The following is a 23180-nucleotide window of genomic DNA, read 5'->3' on the forward strand; positions in this document are numbered from 1 at the left end:
AAAAGTGCCGAAAGGGGGTAAATTGGAATATATTGAATGTGATGCAAAGGTATGACCTGTTTGTGTATCTGCCTTTCCAAATGCTTTCGAGTCCTTTCTGTCTTCCTGCACCTCGCTGCTCTGGCTGGGCGGCTTTACCAGTGTGTCTGTGTGTAGGCAAGAGGTTAGCAAAGGGGAAATTAAAACAATGTTGTACATTATATAGTTACCAGCTATTGAAAAACCTATTTTGTATGCAAGACAGCAGGGTAGAGATATATGGAAAGCCTTGGGCTAAGTACAGAAGATAATTACATTTGGAATTTTACTGAGTTAAGTCATTTATAGCTTCAAATAGTTGGAGAGAAAAATCAGCAAAAACACACTTAAACTTCTTGTTGTTACTTTTCAAGATAAGAAGATAAAAGGCATTTTTTTAAATGCTTATCTTACAAATTACTCTTTTTCTTTCATAGATATTTCCTAAATTTTACTTTCAGGAACACGCTGGTCGTGACACTCTTTCACTATTAGCTAAAGCAATATAAACTGGTTTTATACAAGTTTTATAAAAATCAAACTACCAGCCATAAAATATCAGAGTCTTGCAGAAAATGTTATAAGAAGTGGTCTGTTATTTTAACAAGTTTCTGGGGAAAAGGAAGAAAAAAAAAATCTGCAGTCTTCCTGGTAAACTGAGATATGAGATAATCTCTTACCAAGATGCAGTAATATTCAGGCTGAAGGTAAATCTAGATTTCTCCAGTTACAGTTGGCTTGAAAAAAAGCATTAACGCTTCTCTCCTGCAGTCACTGGGACTGGCTGTGCCTGTAACTATGGGAGGATGCCCTGTGTTAACAGCTGGACAGGACAGAGATGATACTTGGTTGCCACCTCTCCATAAGCCCCTTGACAATATTTTTTAAAGATTTATCATAGTGCATTCTACTAATTGTCATACGTGACTAAGGGTTGCAGCTTCACGCCCATTTAGCGCCAGAGGATTCCACTTAGAGTCATTGCATGGAAAGGCAAGGTCCCAAGGACAAGAACATCATTTTGAAGTGGTGTGAGGGCCAAAAAGTTCTACATTTGTTTTTAACAATAATACTAGCATGGTAGATAGGATGAGTTGGAGGCTGAGTTTAGACAGGGATGTTGATAACAGAGTGAGAGCATCTGCGCGTTGGACAGGTGGAGGAGGAGGGTGTCCTGCTTCTGAAGTTGACCTGTAACTCCCTTCTTCTTCCTCTCCTTTCAGCTTATGTACCAAACAAACCTGCCTAAATACGTGCAAGAATTTGTCCTCTGTGGCCTAGTTTGTCTGACTGTGACCTGGCTTTGCACAGAACCATAATAAACCAAATGCCTGGCCCAGTAGCAGGGTTTACAGTGATAGGGTCTGCAGTGCCCAGCGTGTTGTAGCAAGAGTAGTTGGACCAAGACCATTGACGTGATACTCCCACAACGGAGCAGTTACCAACAGTGGCGAAAACAAACCCTGTGGCCAACTCTGAGTTGTGTGAGATAGACAGGAGAGGGACCCAGAGTCTTCCCCCTCACCCAGAGTGCTCAGCACTGACGAGCAGCTTTCCCTTCCAATGGAGCTGTGAAGTATTACATGCTGCTCAGGGTTCTACACCATGGCAAGAACCAAATGCTGTGCCATTTCATGTGTGTATGGCCCCATCAAGACAGGGGTAGAATTTAACCAATTATTTCCATCTAGGGGCTGCATTTCAGGTTTTCAGTGTGATGGACCCAAATGCAAGCCTTTCTTTTTTAATTTATGCTCTTAGTTATTTTATGCACAGAAGTTATGTCAGAATTGCAGACAGAGATAAGTGTAAAGTCTTATGAAAAAAGTAAATTTTAAATGAACTTTTTGAAAAAAACAGGTTAAGATCTGTTTTGTATTTGATTGCAAACGCCCCTTTGCAGAAGTATCTCGAAACTTTGGTCTCAGCGTTTCCATCTCAAACATACTTAAGATATCACAGACAAGGCAGAGATCTTCTCATATTTCACCTGGTTTAAACCATCTTGACATGATCATTTGTTGCCATTATAAATAGTGAGAATTGGGCTGCTGGGTAAAACACAAACACAGGAATGTATCCCTGTCCTTAGCTAGATCTTAGCTGGAATAGGCACCACCTTTGGGTGGAAAAACATTTCAGGACAGCAACAAGGCTACGATAAGTTGAAAGAAGTATCTTCTAATAGGAGAACACAAAGACAGCTGGCCATTTTCATTGTAGTGAAAACACTGCTTGGGCCTGTTTTCCTAAAGCATCCATTGATGCTCTTGAGAAGTGGATCCTAAACCCTTCTAGTACACAGCCTAACTAGGCACATAATGGGAGGGAAGAGGTTGCGTCTTGGTTGTCTCTTTCATTGCCTGTGACTGGCTTCTTTCTCCTTTGTCCTTGGTCTGTCCAAAATCCTGCTGCTGAGGTGATCTCCCTTTCCTGTTGATGTGGCCATGTTGCTCCTGTTGAACGCCCTCACTGTGTTTCCATTCGCACATTTCTGCTTTTGCCGTTATTTTCTGTCTGTTTTTCCTCCTGTGCCATTTCTGCATCTCTGCCTAATGCCTTCTCTCTCGCTCCTTGGTCACCAGGCTCCTGTGCTGCCCCATCGCCTTGAGCCCCTTCTGGCCTGCACTTTGTTTGCCTTCTCTCTCCTGCCTTTCCTACCTGTGTAGTTTTAGGATTCAAACTCTCCGGGGCAAGACATGTGTCTTGGTGTCCAAGTTTGCAGAGCACGTATTTCACTCCGGATGTGTTTTCTGTTGAACCACAGTTAGGCACCTACATCGTGGTCATACCCCACCAAAGAGAGGGAAACCTCACAAAACCAGGCTTATCATGTAGAGCTGAGTGGCCATCTGAAGACTCCCACTGAATGGCTATAGGAAAAAAAGAATGAGACTTTAGATGGGACTGCGTTACAGTCCTCAGACCCCTTTTACAGGGCAGGCCCTCTCATACGCAGCAGAACAGTCCTTGCCCATGAAATCAGTACGTCGTGAACATTTTCCAGCACGTCTGCTAATAATCCCAATTTCTGGACCATCTGCACTCCAGTGAGTGCCACCAGTGAGAATTTGCTCCCGTTGGTGGCCAAGCAAGCCCTCATAGCTTTTTTTGTGTGACCCCACTGACCAGAGGAGCTACTAGTGACATTCTAGTTTTATATCACTACTGCTTCTTGACCTAAGGGAAAAACAGTTTAAAGAAATTCTTCAGATTTTTTTACTTCTTTTCAGCGCTTTGAAACTGAGAGACCTCTATTTTTCATAATTTAAACTCCTGCCTAACTGGGTGAGTGTTTGAATTCCTAGACTATGACAAAATGCTAGCGTGTGTCTGCCTGAAATGTCGAGAGGATCTTTAATAAACTCCATCCCCCAAGAAATGGCGTTAAAAGCATTGCTAAGATGATGAGTGAAAACACCACAAACAAGGACCCCGGCCGTTCGGAGGGAGGTGCTCGGCTCCGTTTCGCTGAGGGGGCCCGGAGGAAGCGCTGCAGGGCGTGCCCTGCGCTGCCCGGCTGCCTTTCCCTCCTGCTGCCCTGCCGGTGCGGGCAGGAAGCTTTCAGGTGCCTGCCTTTTATTTATTTTGGCTACAAGATGTTCTTCTGCAGTAGCCCGCAGACCAAAATTTAATGTGCAGATGACCCCGCCAAGCAGCCTGTGAGCCCAGCGACGGCTACGAATGAGAGATTGCACAACAGAGCTGCACTGCGAGTACAACTGTTTTTCAGTTTTAATTTGTTTTGTGTGAAGCACAGCAGCTGAGGGGTGAGACCTTGCCATTCTCTGAAGAGGTCCTCAGAGGACCCTCAGAGGGAGAAGTTTCTGCTGCTGCTCTACGATAAGAGCCCGTTGCTGCCCTTCGGCTCTGCTGTGAAGTCCAGCAAAGATCTGGCGGTGAGATTACAGATCTGCTGGAGGTGTCAGCTTTTCTCTCTTGCCATTGAGAGTTTTGACCAAGAAAAGAGCAGCTGTTTGAAAAGCCCACAGATTTTGCTTTTGCGCTTTCAGAGCACGCAGTGGTGACAACATTTTTTCCTTTATTTCATTCCTGTTTTGGAAACCCACGTGCCAAGTTTTATCCCATCACGATGCCTTTCTGGCACGGTGAGAAAACCCTCGCCTTGCGAAGAGCGAGACAACCTTGACTGTAAGGCTATGAATGGGGATTTATGACCAAGCCTCCTTTTATATACACTTAGCCCAACTTCACTGTTACAAACAGATGATGGTGATAAGGTGGGCAGGTTGTTTAAAGTTTTGCTGGAATGTGAGCACAGTTCTCCTCTTGGCACCAGGAATCTGGCTTGTCGAAAGCAAAAAATCAGCTCTGCAGAAATTGTCATTTGTAAGAGTCTGATCCAAGTCCTGCTGGAAACAGGAGCCTTTATCTTGGGCCTGTAGGTTAATAACACCCTTTTTTCATTAGCATTGTTTCTTAATATCTTTCCACTCTTTCTTTTTTTTTTTTTTTTCTGAAGACCAGCTGGAAAAAGTCCTAGTCGCACATCCAAAATATTTCTTGTTTCCAAAAATAATGAGATTTAGTGTCTGGCCAGTGCATTCTAAATGCATTGGGAAGCTGTCCTGGCCAGGGATGTGTACGGTGTGATCCCGAGACACCAGCTGTGGCCTGGTGCAGATTTCAACCAAAAAATGCGAGAGACACCTAGAGCAGGAGCTTTGCTGCAACCCTTGGGCGTGATGTGACCAATGAGCCAGGCTGAAAGCCTTGGTCCTGTGGCATTGTGTGCCCCAAGATCGATGCTCTGGGGCACTTCCTGATGCCGCTAGGTTTTCCCTCCCTGCTACCCTCAGGTGTGTGCCGAAGGGATGCTGGCAGCTCGCCCTGCTGCTCCTGCCCCACGCTCAGGGTGCCCCTGCTGGGGTTCCCAGCCTGACCGGCCAGGGGCTGTGCCACCTTCTCAAGTAAAAGCAGCGCGTTTCCTAGAGGCCTGCCCCACCGAGGTGCCTCGTGTGGTTTAACCAGTGCTGTCTCTGCACTCACTGCATGTGCCGCAAAACCTCTACATGATGTAAAAGCCACGGTCCATTTGTGCCACTCATTTTCTTCTCTGAAAGGAGGCAAACGCATCCCGGAGCCACTGCTTCGCTTGCTTTCTGTTGCACCTCCTGAGCTGGAGTGGGGCTGGTTAATAAACATGATTCACTGTTGTCTTTTAGCTGTCAGAGCTAGAGTGAAGCTCTTGGTGCCAGCAGGTCTAGGTCTTCTCGCTGGAGGGCTAATGCATTTTGCTTTGGGAAATAGTGACACCCAGCACCACGCGCTAGCTTTACCTCACAAATAGACCATATGCAATTTCCAAACTACTCAGCAATAAAACTCTTTTGTCTCATGCCTCAGTGCCAACTGTTTGATTAGAAATAAGCAGAGGCTGGGTTTTATTTGTGTGAGTAACAGAGGGTTTCTTTTTCTCCCTTTCAGCTTGCAAAAGATAAAGAGCGCCTGCAAGCCATGATGACACACCTGCATGTGAAATCAACCGAACCAAAAGCCGCCCCTCAACCCGTAAGTACTGAACTGTGTCGACAGCAAACAAAACCTCACGACAAACTTCTCTCTCCTGTTCCCCGTTGGAACGTGTGATGTGAAGCGTGACCCATTTCGGAGCCGGTCACGGTGAGGAGATGCAAGGTGGAGCTTTGCAGGAGGCACCGCCATAGGCACCCAGGCTTGGTTGTCCCACTCTCTTCAGGGGGTCTGAAAGAAGTTCTGCTGGTGCCCTGGGCCTTTTTCTGACCTCGTGTATTAGTCTGTAAGTCACTTTGCATCATCCTGACTTGCATGAAATCTGAGGAAGTGTTAGGAAGGAGATGTAATTAAATTATATTTAGTATATTTATTTTGCTTTTTCCCTGTCTGACAGACATTTACAGTAGAAGAGATTGTAGCTGCACGTGTTGATGATAATCACAGTTACCAGTATCGGGTTTTACACTGGTGAAACTGAGACGGGAAACCTTCTCACCACCTGAACTTACCCTTTAAAAAAAAGGGGGTGCAGGGGAAGCAAGTGGTTTTGCAGCCCAAGGCAAGTCCTGGGTACCTCCAAGCCCAGGCAAATCCACCGTCTCATTCTCTGACCAAAATGACTCTTCTTCAACTGTTGTTCTCTTGCAACCTCTTAACTCTGAAAATGCTCCTCAGAGCTTCCAATGATTATTCAAAATGGAGAGAGTGCTTTGCTTCTTGATTTTAAGATTTGTAAGATTTAAAGGTACACTGGCTTTATTTGATTTTGCTTTGAGTCATTGTGTGAAAATTAATTGAGCGTTGACAATCTATAGTTAGTACTAGCAATTTTAATCAATATGCAATGATGCAGCATAATGACAAAGTATTGGTTTATCTGTTTTGACTGATTTTTTTTCTATAAATAAAGCAAACACACACCCATATATGTGTGATTTATGGTGATAGAAATAAAAAGGAGTCAGACTATTAACCCAGCAAATATGGTAGCCTGCCAAGATGCAGTTGGTAGACAAAATTAATGTCTGAAACAGAACACATTACAGAGATAGAGAACATAAAATCATTAAACACTTCGCGCACCCATTTTTGCTAGAAAAGGATTTCTCAGTTTCCATGTAGTTGGAAATAAATGGCTGCAGAAGTGCATAGGGAGGCTACTAGACAGAAAATTGCAGGCTATTCTGGAGAAGATGTCAAAGTCAATGGGACATTTCGTTGCCCTCTTGGAGTGAGTTGACTAGTAGGCATAAACCCTTCCATTTGAGCCATTGAGATGCCGAGAATCACTTGATCCAGTGGGTACCAGCCCTCTAGAGTAGAAACTACTTACAGTGTCTATAAAAATAGCATTCTTCCAGTTCCTCGCATCCATCTCAGCCTGAATGCAAATGCTTCAGCGCATTGTTGGCAAAGTATGTAGACCCAACAGAATGAGGAGGAGGTTTGGTTTCTATAGCTCTTACTGGATTAAAAATTAAAACAGCGGAATAATCTGGGAGTCTCAAAGCACTCTGCCTTGAGGCCTTTCATAACAGCGGTGCCCCTCAGGAGGAAGGATTAAAAACTAAAGGGAGGAAATCATAAGAAGACGAGCAGCGTTTGGCAAGGCAGCTCGTGATCGATGCTCAGCCACGGAGGGCAGGGAGATTTCACGGGTTTTGTAGGCTACGGAGATGCCAGGCGGTGTCACCATGAAGATTAGTGTTAACAGCTAATAAACAGGGAAAAGCAGTGGGGAAAAAAAAAGTGAACACAGGGGGATAAAGGGCTGTCTTGATTAGTATTAAAAATGTTTTACATTCTGGAAAATTATAGCTTTGTTGGGGACCTCCTACTAAATTTATTTTTAACTGCTCTATTGAAAATTCTGTACCACTAGTCAACATTATCTCTCAGTTGCTCAGCACAGTGTTTCTTTATTAAAAGAAATAGGCATGAATATTTTTGACTGAAAAATTAATAGCTTTTGAATTCATACACAGCAGGTTTTCTTTTGCAAAGAAGTCCAATATCGCTGCACAGCACTTCTATAACCATTTATTTAGAGTCCAAGTCAAACCTTTGACAGCTAGAGCAGTGTTACAAGCCAACATAAAGAACTCCAAGATGTAAACCAACAATAGGCAGTCTGTGTGAGGTTTGCCATTGTCAAATACATAGATTGTTTGGATTAGTTTATGTAAATGTACTGTTGTATTACCCTTTGGAAAAAAAAAAAAGATCACATTTGTGTATGAAAAGTGGTTTCGTTCACAGGCAGCATTATAAATTCCTTATCCTTTAACTTACATGTTAGAAGTAGAAATTGGTGCCTGACAGGCCTATATTGTGTGGCACTCTGTTGTTGGATTGAAACTGCCTTCTTTTCATTTATTGAAATATAGAAAAAATTATTATAGATACCATCTGATAAATCAGAAATTATTAAAATATGTATAGGTGAAGCATTTGAAAATTAATTATAAAATGTAGAAGTATAGTGTTTTGCATAAATTGTGCTTTCCTAGTGAAAAAAATAGACAGGCACTGCATAGACTGTGCTAGACCCTCGTCCTTTTAACTCAGTGGGATAGGGCTTTGGTAAAAAGATCTGATGACCATTATTGCAGTGCCAAGTATTCTTTACATCCAGTAATTAATTTTTTTTACCAACATAACTAATGCAAGGTGTATGTTAGAATTAATATATTAGAGTGCACTGGTGATTTTAAAGGAAAGAGTGGCTGTGAATCCAAACATAGCAGTGAATTGGGACTTAGAATTAAAGCCTTTTCGTGACTGAGGAAATGTATTTATTCTGCTTAAAGGATCTCCGTGCTTGTTTTTAAACTATTTTGTTGCTGGCAGGTACGATGAGTGACTGAGCTGCTCACCACGTGTCTGTGTTAACCACGTGCCGTTTGTGATCCGCACTGACCACTGGTGCCACCTTTGCTTTTTGGGCTTCAGGCAGCGGCTGAGTGAGCGGTTTTGGACCACTTGGACCGTTACCAGGCTCTTGGTGGTTGTGCATCACTTGAGCTCACCCAGCTTTGGGGAGGGGTTGTTTCTCCGGTCTGTCCGTGTCCATCCATCACATCCCCACCTTTGGGTGGCTTTAGCACCTTGTGGTAATTTTGACCTTAGGAAGGGCAGCGCTGTGACCTGTACACTTCACCGCACCAGTCCACCACGACGTCTGTTCCATAAAGTTCTTTAGTCCTATTGAAGCCGATGAGATTTCAGCACATTATTGTGTGGTGTAAGGGTAGGTGGCCCAAATCACGGACAGACAGGTGCGTTTGTGGGGAGGTCACTGTTGGTGTCTGGTGCCCTGCAAAGAGCAGCTGTTCTGTGGTTCCTGGGGAGCTGCTGGGGAGCCAGGAGAGTGGCTGGAGAGGGAGAGCACGTCAGGAGCCGGGGCGGTGCTCAGTGCCACCTTTAAAAATGTCCAGCTTTACAATTAAAATGCCCAGCAGCGCGACGCTTGAAAAGAAAATAGAGGTATCTCCCAACTCGACACCTGGAGCATGCAAAGGTGTTCCTGTTGCTGCTGCATGGGTTGTTTTGGTGAGACTAAAGGGCCTGAACAAAGTGAGAACAAAGCTGTCTGTGAAGGAATATGCTGTGACATATTTTTGTAAGGTGAATTTTTTTCAAGATTAAAATAAAAACCAGAAAAAAACACCAGCACGAAACCCAGAACAACAATTTCTCAAGAGTTATCATTCTGGTTTTGTTATTAAGATACCTTCCCCGTCATGCTATGTTTATTGGTGCTAGCGATCAGTATAATAGGTTGAAATGGAAATTTGCTTTTTTGAGGCGATTAACTTATGTCAAAGTTCATAGGAGGGGAAGGAAAACGGAAGGGCATCAACCAACAAGTAATTCGGCACACTAGGTGTTATAACCATCTTTTTAAAATAGAAAACTTTTAAAGAAACTTTTGGCACTTTAAATAAAATGCACCGTTAAATATCCCTTCTTTAACATATTTTTTTACCCTAAGCATAGCAGTTACAATTGTTTTGAAATACTGTTTTTAGCAACTGTAATAACAAAGCATTAAAAAAAAATAGTCTTTTAACTGTTGAGGTAATGACTGAGCATTTTAGCTGCTGTAGCCGTACTTTATAGTTTGAAAAAATAACTATACGCAGCAATAAAGAGAGATTCTCAAGCACAACAAAAGCTGTTTTTATATACTGGTTTTCATTAAGTCTCACTCCTCAGCTTTGGTTTCCTTAGTATTCCTGCCAATAACAACACCTGCTAAGTGATCACTGCCTGCCAGGCTCTGCATCTAATGCACTAATGTGTCCAGGATGAAATGGGAGAGGAAGACACAACGTTTAACAGAGTTTTAGGTCCAGCGTTCACTTTCTCTCCCGCTCTCGCTGTCAAGAGAAGGAGTCGCTGCTCTGGAGTGTTCCAGCTCCCAGAACTCACTGTGGATAAATCCTCAGCCCTAGTTGGGACCGGAGCAGCAGCATCCAGTGCAGAGCATCCCAGCCCTGCAGCAGTGGGTATGGCCCCACCGTGACACTTACAAATATATGGCTTTTTTTCTTCTAAAAGAATTTTGCGGGCTTTTTTATGTGCAGCCACTATTGTCATGTAAAATGTTTACACAAAAAGAAATCAGACTGAGCCCTAATGGGAGAACCACTTACTAGAAATATGTTTTACGGGGTGAAGGAGAAGGTTACCTCTCTGCCTTGTTTAGATCTAAAGAAAAAAAAAGAAAATGACTCAGTCTTCACCTCTAGTAGGAAGACATGACTATTTCTTGAAAGGGAAGGTTAATAATAAAATCCTAAACAGGATATTGAACACTGAAACAATTATGGCATTTATGATTCAGTTAAAACAGTATGAGGAACTGTTCTCAAAAAACAAAACTGAGCAAAGCACCCGGCATGGTTCAGTGATTTATTTTGTGGATTTTTAGGACCTAAAACTTGTGGGGTTTGGTGGTTTTTTTTTTTCTGTTGTGTTTTGTTTTGGCTTTTTTGATTGTTTCTGGGGTTATTTCTTTTTTTTTTTCTTTTTTTTTCCTTTTTTTTTTGAGGCGGGGGTGGTGCTGGAGGAAATCCTCCCTCCTCCCAACCCCAGTACAGACATCACAAAACCATGTAACTCTTTGGTCCAAGGGCTGTACTGTGCCGCACGCGTGGGGAGCGCCCCGCGTTGTGCCTCATTGCAGTGCAAGAGTTCTTGCTCATTAAAGTGCAAACTCTGTGACTGAGGCTCCCTCCCCTCCGACAGCGACCATGCCTCATCCAAAAAAATTACGGTATGTGGGAAATGGGCTGTGTACTAAATACCAGTGTGAACAACTTTTCTAATCATAGTAACTTGTTTTTTAAATAGAAAATGCAAACAGAGAAATGATGTTGAGATTCCATCAGGAAAAGAAACCCTCCCAGCCCAGTCCTTTCCTGATCTCTGCCCTGCACAATCATCCTCGGCTGCTTTCATGTTTCTAATTGACGCCAATATTAAGATTTAATAGTTTATCATTCAAATGAGTATTTCAAGATGGCAACAAAACCAACACCATTCATAATTTGTTATTCTGCTCTAATTCACAACCAATTTTTCAGCCTTTGCGCGGTAGACGCAACAAAGAAAGCAGCAGCAAAGGTCTGTGGAGGGAGCACAGCCCTCTCCTCCCTCACCCTGCCTTGTGCTTTGGTACCAGCACCGGCAGGGATCACACCCGGCCTGGGAGAGGAGAGTGTCATCAAATAAAACACGGAAAAAGGAAAAACTTTGCTCACGATTGACAAGGTCGTGTTTCATTAACTTGTTGGTTCAGGCTCACAAATGGTCGTCGGAGGTGAAACGCAGCAGACTCACTGCGTTCCAGCTTTTTGTTCTCTCTTTCCTCACAGACTGCAGTCATGTTTAATTTGGAAACTGGGCTCCTTTGGCAAATTAGCAATTAGAACAATTTTGTGGGAATATGTATATGTGTCATTAGTTTTCCTGCAAATTAATAGCGAGAGCAGAGGTCAGGCAGAAATTTTCCACTTGACTGCAGCTCCTCTGTTGAGATTTGGCACTTTGTTTTGGAACGGCCACAGCTGCTCAAAGCCACAGTCTTCCTTTAGGAACTGTCTTTTAATTAGTTTACCTCATAGCCATTATTACAAATATTACTGCCTCCCCTCCTTGAAATAAAATTACTGTTTCTACAAAATATTCCGGTGACATCTTGCACCACTGCACATTGATGGTAGGGTCACTCGGATGCAGCGTTTAATCATTAGATCACCTCCATAAGCATCTCCTAATTAGAGTCCTTACAATACAATTTTATCTGGTAATTAGCTGAGATTGGCTGCTTCCTCTGTAGCTTATTAGTGGCAGCCCAGCAGTGGGTGTGAATCACAGTGTCATTTGTCAAGCCTGTTAAAGCCCCCCCCCTTTGCTCGTCCTCTTCTGTGTTTATTCCTAGTTGCTACCTATGCTGAAAAGCCTAAAGAAATTTAACTATTCAAATTCTTTAAGCAGGGAACGCTGACCTTTGTAGATCCTTTCTCGCAGTTCCCTAGTAGAAACAGATTAAATGTTAAGTTTCTACACACTGAAAAAGGAAGGGGACTCTTTTGAAATGGAGTAGTTGGAGCTGTAATGATGAAACACGAGCAGTGATCTTTCCAACAGGAGGGCCCGGCTGCCGAGCCTGTGCTGGAGATGGGCACTTAAAATTGATGCAGATTTGCTCGCAGTTATTGGACTGTTTAAATGTCCATTTAGAAACTGAGATAAAATACAGTAGATTTAATTTCACGGTGAGACCTGTCAGTTGTACTATTATTATTGCCACTGGTCCTTTTATCATATGTAATAGATGGATAACAGGGAGACGTTGGTATATACATATCCCTAATCAATGTCCTTAAATCACGCCAGTCGGCACAGGGACGGGGTGGCAGGGTTTGCACGGGTGTGCTCACCCCCAGGCTGCAGCTCCCAGTTCACACCAGTATGGGACTACCTGGGAAATCAATACCTGTATTTCCCCACTCGCTTTTCACCATCTCTGGCTGGATCTGCACTCTCCAACCTTGCCATGAGGTGTTAAATATTTCCCACTGCAAGGCAAATTATCATTTGTAAGCACCTGCACAGCAAGATGGGTGTTTGCAGGTCTGCTCACCTCCTCCTTTCCTCGGAGCAGGGCTGGAGCTGCCGGTGCTCTGTCGGGAGGGAAAAGCAATTGCAATTTATCTGTCGCTCAGCTGTGCCCTTTCTGTGGGCGATGGGCTTTTTGCGTTGGTATCCCTTCTGTAATATCAGAACTCTTTATTTTCCACTACCTTTGTTTTGGATAAATCTTATTATTATTATAAAGAAATGTTATTTGTGGCTATTAACTCACATGGGGGATGCTAATAGGAGTCTTATCTGCTTACTTTCACACAAGGAAAATTAATACAGTGCCTTATGGATAAACATGAGATATTTGGGGGCATAGCTGAGTAGCGCGTCTTGCCTTCATCTGAAAAGGTTCAATGTCCAGCAAAAAGGAATTTTAATCATGAACAAAAGTTGTAAAATTCTGGCCCTGTTAAATTCAGTAGGAATTTTGCTACTGTGACTTCAATGGGGTCAGGATTTCACCAGTATTATTTGCAAAAATGCCTAAGGGAAGAAAATGTGGAAGTAGTCAAAGAGCCTTTTTCTCAGTCGTCTTTTCTGATGTTGTAGTTAAGAGATCGAATTGTTTGTTTAAAATAATTCAGCAGGAGTGACCTATTGAGACAGAGTATCGTCTTTCAAAGGGTATTGTAGGGCAAAAGGAAAGGGTCAGGGAAGAATGCGGGTACTGGTTATATAAATAGGGTTGTGTATCAAAAACACTTGAGTTGGAGCTGGGTTTGATACACAATCCCAGAGGTAGTTGTGTTTTACAGCCTGCTGTGGCAAGTTGCCGTTTGTCAGGGGCTGGGCCTCGCACAGGTAGCGCTGATGCCTTCCATCCTAGGAGAAGAAAAAAGTGGTGCCACTTCTGCTGGGCTGAATGCTCGCCGTATTTCATGCAGTGTGATTAATTAAATTATTCCAGTGTTAACCTACTCTGAGCTTGGCTTTTAAAATGGATGAATGGAGGGGGGGTGTGTGGAAAGAGCCCAAATGCTGAAGAGAGAAATTGCATTTCTCTCTAGTACGTCCCTAGGAAAGTCTTGCTGGTTTTTTTGAGCCTGATGCCTTCAATGGAATATCCAAGAAGATTGATTAGAAGCCATGTGTAATGATAGCATCGAAATAAGAGACACACGGGGTTTAGACTGTGAAACAATGGAACTAAAACAAAATATTAAAAGGATTGTGTACTGTGTGTTATGGTTTAAGATAAGGTTTAGATAAAAATCCACAATTTGTAGTTTTGGCAGCAAGCTACGTTGTTTTTTAATTATTATTATTATTCTATCTGGAACTGTGTATATTTATTTCCATTTACTGGCTCCTAATGGAGATGTTACAACAGCACTTTGTGCCGCAGCAAGCACTTGGGCTGTGTTGTCTGCTTCCAACTGAGGGAGACCCCGTTATCGAGAATTTTCGGTGTAGCCCTTAATTAGCCAGAAACGCTGTTTGTAATGAAATCCTCGTCCTTCCCTCCGCAGCTGAATCTGGTATCGAGCGTCACGCTTTCCAAGACTGCATCCGAGGCGTCTCCGCAGAGCTTACCTCATACTCCCACCACCCCGACTGCGCCCATCACTCCCGTCACGCAGGGACCGTCGGTCATCACTACCACGAGCATGCACAACGTCGGACCCATCCGGAGGCGATACTCGGATAAATACAACGTCCCCATTTCTTCAGGTAAAGGGGTTCTGGGGATGCAGCCCCCGTGGTCGGGCGGCGTGCTGTTGGCCGCAGCCCAGCAGCGGCAGGCTGGGATGATAACAGAACAACTGCTCTTATTTAGCAGATATTGCCCAGAACCAAGAATTTTATAAGAACGCAGAAGTTAGACCACCATTCACGTACGCATCTTTAATTAGACAGGTAAGCTGAGCCAAACACACACATTTGGATTAGGAAAAAAAATAAAAATCTTCTATATGTGCACACTCTGGATTAAATAGATTTTCAAACCTTTGGTATGTAAGCGTGCTCAAATGCTCAAACCTTGACTATAAGGGTTTTTAGAACTGCAATATATAACATAATTGCTTTTGATTAAGTATTACAATACGATGTGATTATTAGGAAATTCATTTCACACAACAGTGAAAATGAGCCTGTTTAAAGATGGCAAGTCAATTATCACAAGCTACAGTAATCTCTGATCCCTAGAATTAATCTGAGCTCTAAATAATTACTGAGCTTTAATCAGCTAGTGAAATGTTTTGCATTTCTCTTTGATTCTGCTTTATGAATGACTAATAAATTAATATTTCTGTAAGGAAACAGAAATAAAAACTCAAAACAATTAGATAATTCCATTTTGAATTTTGCCATTGAACTGTTAAATACAGCCATTAATCTTAGTTCCTATTGTGAAAACCCTCCTTTGGATTTTTTGCTCCAAATCTCTTCTTTCTCTCTTTCTTTCTTCCTTTCGTTCGTTTTTGTATTTGGCAAAGTAAAACTGTGGGTGTGTTTTGTACCAGTGTGCTCATAACTGATCTTGGAATTGCTTTACTTCACAAGGCCATCCTCGAATCTCCAGAAAAACAGCTAACACTAAATGAAATCTACAACTGGTTCACGCGAATGTTTGCTTACTTCAGACGCAACGCGGCGACGTGGAAGGTAAGCCTCAGCCCGCCGCTGCTGCTCGCCTTTGGGATCTGACATGTACAGAGTAGACATTGCTGATGACATTACAAATTGTAACGACATGTGGACATGAAAATTTAGATCGGCAGTTTTGACACACGCTGGGTGCCTTATCTGCAGGAACAATTTGATATTTGGCAGAAAAATTCTTCTGCCGTTGAAAACCACTAATTGAATCCCCATTATTGGCTTTTATGTTCCGTGATTATGCCACGAGTTCCTCTGTGTGGTTGCTGCTAGCAGTGAAACTCAAGCCCTTCAGCTGGAACGTATTAGAGAAAAAAAAGAAGAGGTGAAGTTATTGTGTCAGTAGAAGATGTAGTGTTTGTCTTTTTAGTTATGCAGACTGTAATCACAACAACTTTTTTCCCTAGGATCTATAGATTTCGTTCCTCAATCAGCTGGCTCTTAACTGCATACACAGATGTTACAAACTTCCTCTTTTTTTTTAATCACACAGCAGAAGCTTATTGAACATAATATGCAAGCAGCGAGCCCCACAGTAAAGATGTGTTTAACAGAAATAAACTTGACACTTCAATTTCCTACCATAACCATCTCAGATAATGTTAGATAAGAGGTCTGGAGAGTTAATTTTATTTTATATTTTGGGAGACACTTTTTCCCTTGTATGTATTTTTGTAATAACCACACTGGCTTCTGAAGCTGGTACAATTACAAATGAATGAATCAAGTAATAGCATCTTGTATTACTGTAAAAATTGCACCCCTGGTACCTTGAGCCTCTCTTAATCTAGACAACTCTGTTGCTCTCAAACAGCTTCAAGTGACCAGACAGGATGAATATGTCCCATACATGCTGTTTCATCAGCTCTTTCTGTTTCTCCTGTCTTAGCCTGCATTTTGGATTAATTCCTTCAGAGAACAGAGCTAAAAATGGTCCTTGGAAGTTAACTTGGATTTTAGTAGCATGTTTTGCTTTTAAATCAGATCCCTGTGCAATTTTGTATATTTTCAACCTTGGTCTTGAAGCTCTTAGGTTCAGCAAATCTCTGTGATTGCTGCTTGGATTCTTCACTGCAGTTGGAAAACATGACCAGTGTTTCACTTTGCAGCTTCCTTACTATCCAGAAAGGAAATTAACTTTCTCTGATTTAAGATCCTTTTAGACCTGCCTGTCTTTTGCTGCTGAAGTGGTTCCAGTAGGACTTTTCAGCAGCTGCAGGTGTGGGTGCTGAAGCAAAAATCCTGTTCGATTCCAGCAGCAGAGGGAAGTGAAGTGGAGGGAGGAGCGGAAGAAGGCAGCAGGCAGCCCTGGCTGGATCTCCTGCAAGGCTAGTTGTAGGAATGAGCTTTGCGCATCACGTAAAATCCAACCCCAGAAACCACATGCACTTAGAGTGTGTTTCTGCGGAGGGGGAGGAGAGAGGCTGAGCTGCAGACCCTCTGGCTCACAGAAGGGCAGGGTTTGTCCTGGAGAGGCAGGTACCATTTGGAGACCCCCTCCTCAACACCTTGACCTTGTGCTGGTGTTCGGGTCCTGCTTCACTTACCTGCGAAGAAAAGCTTCACCCCAAGTTCCACCAGGCGCTAGGAGAACTGGCAATGGCTTGAGGTGAGGCAGGTTTTCATGCTGAACGCTGCTCAGATTTATGCCAGCCTTCAGGAACAGCAGGGATGAATATGCAGCTCTGGATTGGCATGATGGGAAGCCCACAGGGCGCAGAGCAAGCACAAGGGGCTAATTGCAGAATCAGAATAATTTGAATATAGATGTGCTGATTTGCTCTCACCTTCAGCTAATGCGTAGGGGGTGTTTGGGTCAGTGTTCCCCAAGTTTAGGCTCAGGCAAGCTTCCCCCAGCCCTCCTTCAAAAACACAGAAGAGTGCAGGAATAAAGACCTTTTAAAAATGAACCTCTCTCCCAAAATGCAGTACAGCAGAGCCTGAGGAGTTATTAAAATAACAAACCCTTTCATTTACTACATTCAAGCATGCTCAGGGTAATTTTTCTGAAAAAGTGGCTTGCGTACAAATATTTTTAACAAGGTAAATATATAATCTCACAATAATAGCTCCTAATTTTTCTGTTAAGCTGATTGCTGGGGGAGCACTGTGAACTGGTTCTGACAGGTCAGAGGCGATGTCTGTTTGCTTTTATTTTTTGGAGTAATTTGCTGGCACTGAGTTGCAGCCATGAGGCACAGGCTGCAGGTGTGGCTCTGAAACGTTGGGGTATTGTTCAAATAAAAGTGTTAGATAGTAAGTATCCAGAGGCAGGGGAAACAAAACAATTTTTTTTCTGCTGTGAATTCCTTAAGTAAGTGATCGCATGGAAAACAGAAAGTGAGGGCAACACTTCATGGACGTTTTGCAAATGCTCAACTTGTCTGTCTCAGGGTATTCAGCAAGAGCCCAATCCCAGCAGTCAATTGCACACTGACTTGAAGAGAGCAAGAACAGACTGTAAAGTATTTCTCCGGCATTAAATTTATTTAAAGAAGAACACAAATATTTCTGCTCAGCCATGTATTTAGAGACTGTTTACAAACTCTGAGGACTCACTTCGCTGAACTTTGCTGTGTGCGTTTGATCAACTGCTGTATGAACTACAAGATCAGCTTTCACTGGGGGAAATAGCGTTATTATTCTTACATTTTGCTCCAGACTTGACAGCGTTCCCATTTTCACAGGAAACTGCCTGAGTTACCCAGATGTGGGCCGGCCGCCCTGTGTCGGGTTGCGCTAGTGCAGCACCCACCAGCAGTTGCTGAGCTGGCTGATTTTAGCCTGTAAGGTGTGGGGCGCTTGCATGTTTTTCCTCCACCTCAAAATCAGGGATTTTGCCAAAAATTTCAAAAGTAATGAAATCTGGGAGAGGTGGGAGGAAAAAAAAAAATCTTTAATAATATAAGAGCAGAGGAAAGGGCAAAAAGAAGTAGCCCTGATGCACAGGTTGACTTTCTGCTAGATTTCTCCCTTGCTGAGAGGAAAAGTGTATTCAAGGTTTGTTTTTCCACCGCTTCACAACCAGATCAGGGTGGAAAAGCCGAAGGACCAAGATCGGGCACCTACAGTCAGAGGAAACACATTTACCCTGGAGTATCTGCCAAGCAAAGGCAGTTGGAGCCCTGACTCTTCCCCTGTACCAGGGATGGGAACGCGGGGACTGTGCTGGGGTTGCGGAGGAATGGAAAAGTAGCAAAAGACTCTCAGCCTTCCCCTCCCAGGCACACACACCACTGCCTCTTAATTTACATGACAAATGCACTGTGCCTACCCTTTGTTTGCACAGTGATGTAGACATTCATGATTAGAGGTCCCTTTCACCATCCAGACCCAATGTTCGTTAAAAAAAAAAAAAAGACTACGATGGAAGGAAAAAAATTGTAGTCTCTTGGTTGCCTAGACCCAGGCCATGTGTTTGGCTGGCATTGTGCCTGCTAACGAGTCAACCAGATTGACTAAATCAATGGTGCCAGTGATGATGGATGGAGTTTGTTCGCCTGCATATTTTCAGCAAATGGCTTCTTCTGTTTTCCCTGTTTACCAAGCCCCTTTCAGCAGCGCTGGGGACAAGCTCCATGTAGAAATCTGAGTGGCTTTGTAGTAGGGCATTTGCTCAGAAAACTCATAGAACGGGGAAGGAGCATGGCGCTCCATTTGAGGAATAACGAGGCTCTCGGCACCGTTTCAGAGGGAGCAGGGACAGAAAAGCCAGCAGCTTGCTGTGACATTATGTCTGGCTTCGACAAAGGTCCGAGCACGTCAGAGGGCTTGGCCGGGCTCATCCTTCCCAGGCGCCGAGCTGCAGCGAGGACATCTGAGCCTGGGATGCCATGAGCGCGGATCTCTCTGGGTGATGAGCTGTGGGGATATTATCACTTTGTTTCGGAGAGCCCTCCTCATATTTTCACTTGGCAGAGGCTCAGATCAGTCAGTACAGTAGTCTGCCAGAAATAGGAGCCAACTTCCATATAAGAGCAAGCCGCGGAGGCAGGAGCTGGTGCTGTGCCGGCTGGTGGGGTGCTGCCGACCCCCAGTCCGTGCCGTGGGTGTGGAAGGAGGTTCAGCACCTGATTCACATTACCCCAGCTGCGGGAAGCTGCAGCAACACCAACTCCAGTGCCTCTCTGCTAAATTGAACCGTCTACACTTGTGTGAAGTCCTTTCTGTTCTTTCTAACTGCTTTCTCTTCCAGGAGAGGAATTTCTCTTCGCAGAGCATATATATTTGTTTTGAAAATGTCTAAGCAATGTTCCTGTTGTGTTCTGTATGAAATGTGCTGTATTATACAACGTGCATGCTTAAAATGATGACTGTTGTCATTCACACTGGGGATAATTGATAAGAATAACTTGAATTTTTAATCTTGGGTTTAAGCTTTCATATTTATTTTGTCTTTGCAAAATAATATGTAAAGAACCGGGGAAAGGAAGCGGGCGTGGGGTGGGGAAGGGGCTTAACATTGCGAAATGAGGACTGTCAAGCTGACTGTGCTGCTGTTCTTCGACAATGACGAGCATTTTCTTATAGAAAGTTTTTGAATGTTTTCTCTTTTATACTTGCTGCAGAATGCAGTGCGTCATAATCTTAGTCTTCACAAGTGTTTTGTGCGAGTAGAAAACGTTAAAGGGGCAGTATGGACAGTGGATGAACTAGAGTTCCAAAAACGAAGGCCACAAAAGATCAGTGGGTATGTCCACCATGTTTGAACTTCTTAGCCTAGCTTGGATCATGCTTACAGTTTAACGTAGAGGCTTTTGGCTGCTAGCTGGTGTTAGACCAACCGCAGGTGGTTTCGCATTGTTTCGGTTAAGGGAAACCAAGACAAACATCTCATCACTACTGTTTGTATGCCCACCAGTACCCTGACCCTGCTTGCTTGGTGTTTGTTGCATCACATGCTAGTAGCTTTTAGGTGGCAATGCATATTAACCCTCACAAACCATTTGCTTATGCTTATTGCATTTTATTTTCTTTTTCCTTTTCCCTGTATTTGATGTCTGTTCTGTCCCCGATCCCGTGTCCCTTTGTTTCCACTTCATCTCCTTTGCTGCTGCTCTTGTCCCAGGGTGCCATTCGCACCAACCTCTCACTGCATAAGTGCTTTATCAGAGTAGAGGATGAGTTTGGGTCCTTTTGGACTGTTGATGATGAAGAGTTTAAACGTGGCCGTCATATTCAACGAGGCCGTCCTCGAAAATACTGCCCTGATGAAAACTTTGGCGAGCTTGTTGCACAGTAAGAGCTTTTACTTGCTTTAATTTTTTTTTTCTGCTGTTGCTTTGCTTTGCATGATTTACCCATCTCATGTAGACTTGCATTTCACGAAATAGTGACATCACCTTTGCTGCTAAAGAAACTAAATTTTTGGTCGCTATGTGTATTTTGTGTTTCCTACTCTGATAATCCAAATGCCTGTAGTAATAACTCTACGTCAACGTGTTTGTTATAGCATTTGTTTATAGTGCAATGTAGACTGAAATAAGTATCCGTGCTAGTGCAGATACGCTGCTATAGGCCTGTTAGGAAGGCAGATATACGCCAGGAAGGGCTTCAGATGAGTTTTAATTCTGGTATTTTCCTTTGCTTTCAGTTGTATGCCTTGTTTTGCAACTCTTAATCAGAAATAGAGTAAGGTGCTTATAAGACAAAAATGCTGAATTAACTTTGAAAAGTTTGAAAGTGCAGTGAGACGAGCTGTGAAGATTATAATCAACAGGCCATCCTGTGTCTACAACAACCATGCACAAATATTCCTGAGGTTCCCAAAGCAATTTTCTTTGACCTTTACTCGAAGGCCATCTCTCCAGGACAACTGATCCTTGCTGGTCCCTCTGGGAAAGGCTCAGTTAAGACTCTTCTCACCGTAATTTACTCCCACATGAAAAAAATATATATAAAAAAAAGATGCCCAGTGGGTAATAAAACTTTTTCAAGATTTTTTGCATTGGCAATTTTTATCTAGTTTGCATCCAGTCATTATTTTATTTCTTTTTTCCCCCTCTGGTGGAGCCAGTGGTATATAGATGCCCGCTAAAGAGAGAGCAAATATGCTTGGCGTTCATTTTCCTCAAATCCCGGCTCCTTATGTAAACCTAAGATGGCTAATGTAAGGGTCCGAAATAGCACACCAGAATAATTTTTTATTAAAACGGCCTTTAGCGCAGCGTGTTGTTCTGCGTGGTCCGTACCACAGCAGTGCAGCAGGACCTGCTGTTGTGCCTCCGTGCCCGCGACCCCAGACCCTTTGGGGCAATGGCTGGGCAGCCCTTCGCCAGCACCGCTCGCTGTTCACCTGGCAGGAAAGAGCTCGGCTCAAATCCTCCCTCGTCGCGATCCCTCTGCTCCATTGCCAGGGCCTCTGCCACCAACGACTTGGGGAATAATTTGCATGATGTAGTATTTAAAATGGCCCACGATGCACTTGATTATAACCTCCTCATGATGGATCTTTACATGGTAACTGGCTCTCAGATGCAACGAATATTGGAGAATTTTTCCTGAACGCAGCTAAAATGAGCAGAGATGCCAAGACACGCTACTGAGGCAGGGTATAGAACACATGGCGAGGTAACGTCGAGAGATAATGATGTCCTTATTTAGTAAAAGCAAATATGATAACTATAGCCTAAAACTCAGATATTTTATTTAAATCAAAAAGAAAAAGAGAAACGGAAGAGAACTTGTGTGGAAAAACAGTCTCAGCTCTAGTTTTCTGATGTGGGAGGAAGCATTACATGCTTGAAACACTCGCACAGAAGTTGGTTGCATTTAACTCTCCTTTTTATGTTTTTCTTATGCAGTAACCCTTCTCTTATTAAAAATATACAGACCAGCCACACCTACTGCACACCTCTCAATGCTGCTTTACAGGTAAGATTAATGACTGTAGCAAATATGCAACAGAGGCGTGTGTCTTCCCCAGTCATTTCAAAATATATTAGCCTTGCTCTAATTAGATATTAAATTTTAATTCCGTTAAACTTTTTTCTTAAGTGCATAAAGCATCATAGTCCCTGGAGGCAAACACATATCAGGCTGCTTCAGCATTAGCTAGATGCTTAGCATTTTGAATATTGTGGCAAAAAAATTAAAAGTTCACTTATTAATATTTATCAGCAGTATCATAATTTCCATCCTCTTATTTCAGAATTTCACTTGAGGCAAAAATACCACAAGTGTAATTACTCTAGCACAGCTATTAATGTGCTGAATGATAGGATACTGCGGCACGTGACCTTCTATTGTTCATGGGTTTAAAGAGAAAGCAGATCATTTTTCCCCCTTTTCTTTTAAGGGCTATTTTTGCATATCTTCCTATTGTTGGTAAAAAATAAGTGTCGCAATTCATATAGGCAAAAAAAAAATATCATTTTTATTGGTTTAAACTGTACTGTAATTGTAAGACAAAAATTCTGTTTTTTCACAATGTAGAAATACACAAAGTGTTGGTGCACAAATTATAACTTGCAGCCTAAAAGTGTGCGCGTCTCCAGCCCTTTTTCATGTGCTTTATGTCGGATTGGTGGGTTTTTTTCCCCTCTCTGCAAATTCCTGAGTCTGTTTCAAAAGCTCCAGGTGAAGTTGATATTTGCTATATGAACCAAAGCTCCAAATTCATTACTGTGCCCCGAATTTGCGGGGGGATTATGAGCTTGTGTGGGGGTTCACGCCTGTTCCATATGGTGTGAATTCATCCAGGAGGCACCACCACCACGGTTGTGTGCTGAGATTTGCTTCTTGAGAAGTTCACTGGTGGCCATGGATATTTGCTTGGGCAACTGCATTTTGTGGAAGGTTTAGCAGACTTGTCTTTTCAGAAGAGATTATTAGGAGAAAAGCAATGTTCTGCATTTCTTCTAATTATTTGAGTTTATGCAGTAACTTCTGAAAAGCAAATGAAAGCATGT

General features: G+C 43.0%; 1 protein-coding gene across 14 annotated transcripts in view; it reads left to right on the forward strand.

Moving 5' to 3' along the window:
* FOXP1 (forkhead box P1) overlaps positions 1-23180 on the forward strand; it is a 383077-nt gene that overhangs the window by 346613 nt on the left and 13284 nt on the right. For 8 of the 14 annotated variants that reach the window (XM_071813224.1, XM_071813229.1, XM_071813225.1 and 5 more), the window contains 6 exons: positions 5467-5550; positions 14139-14340; positions 14447-14526; positions 15175-15276; positions 20339-20508; positions 22074-22143. In XM_071813224.1, the coding sequence (XP_071669325.1) occupies positions 5467-5550; positions 14139-14340; positions 14447-14526; positions 15175-15276; positions 20339-20508; positions 22074-22143 (708 nt within the window). Of the gene's footprint in view, positions 1-5466; positions 5551-14138; positions 14341-14446; positions 14527-15174; positions 15277-19838; positions 19961-20338; positions 20509-22073; positions 22144-23180 lie in introns of those variants that run through there. The other 6 variants (XM_071813235.1, XM_065845224.2, XM_065845218.2 and 3 more) reach the window with 4 other exon arrangements.

Source organism: Patagioenas fasciata, chromosome 10 (assembly GCF_037038585.1).
Source record: "Patagioenas fasciata isolate bPatFas1 chromosome 10, bPatFas1.hap1, whole genome shotgun sequence".
Lineage (NCBI taxonomy): Eukaryota > Metazoa > Chordata > Aves > Columbiformes > Columbidae > Patagioenas > Patagioenas fasciata.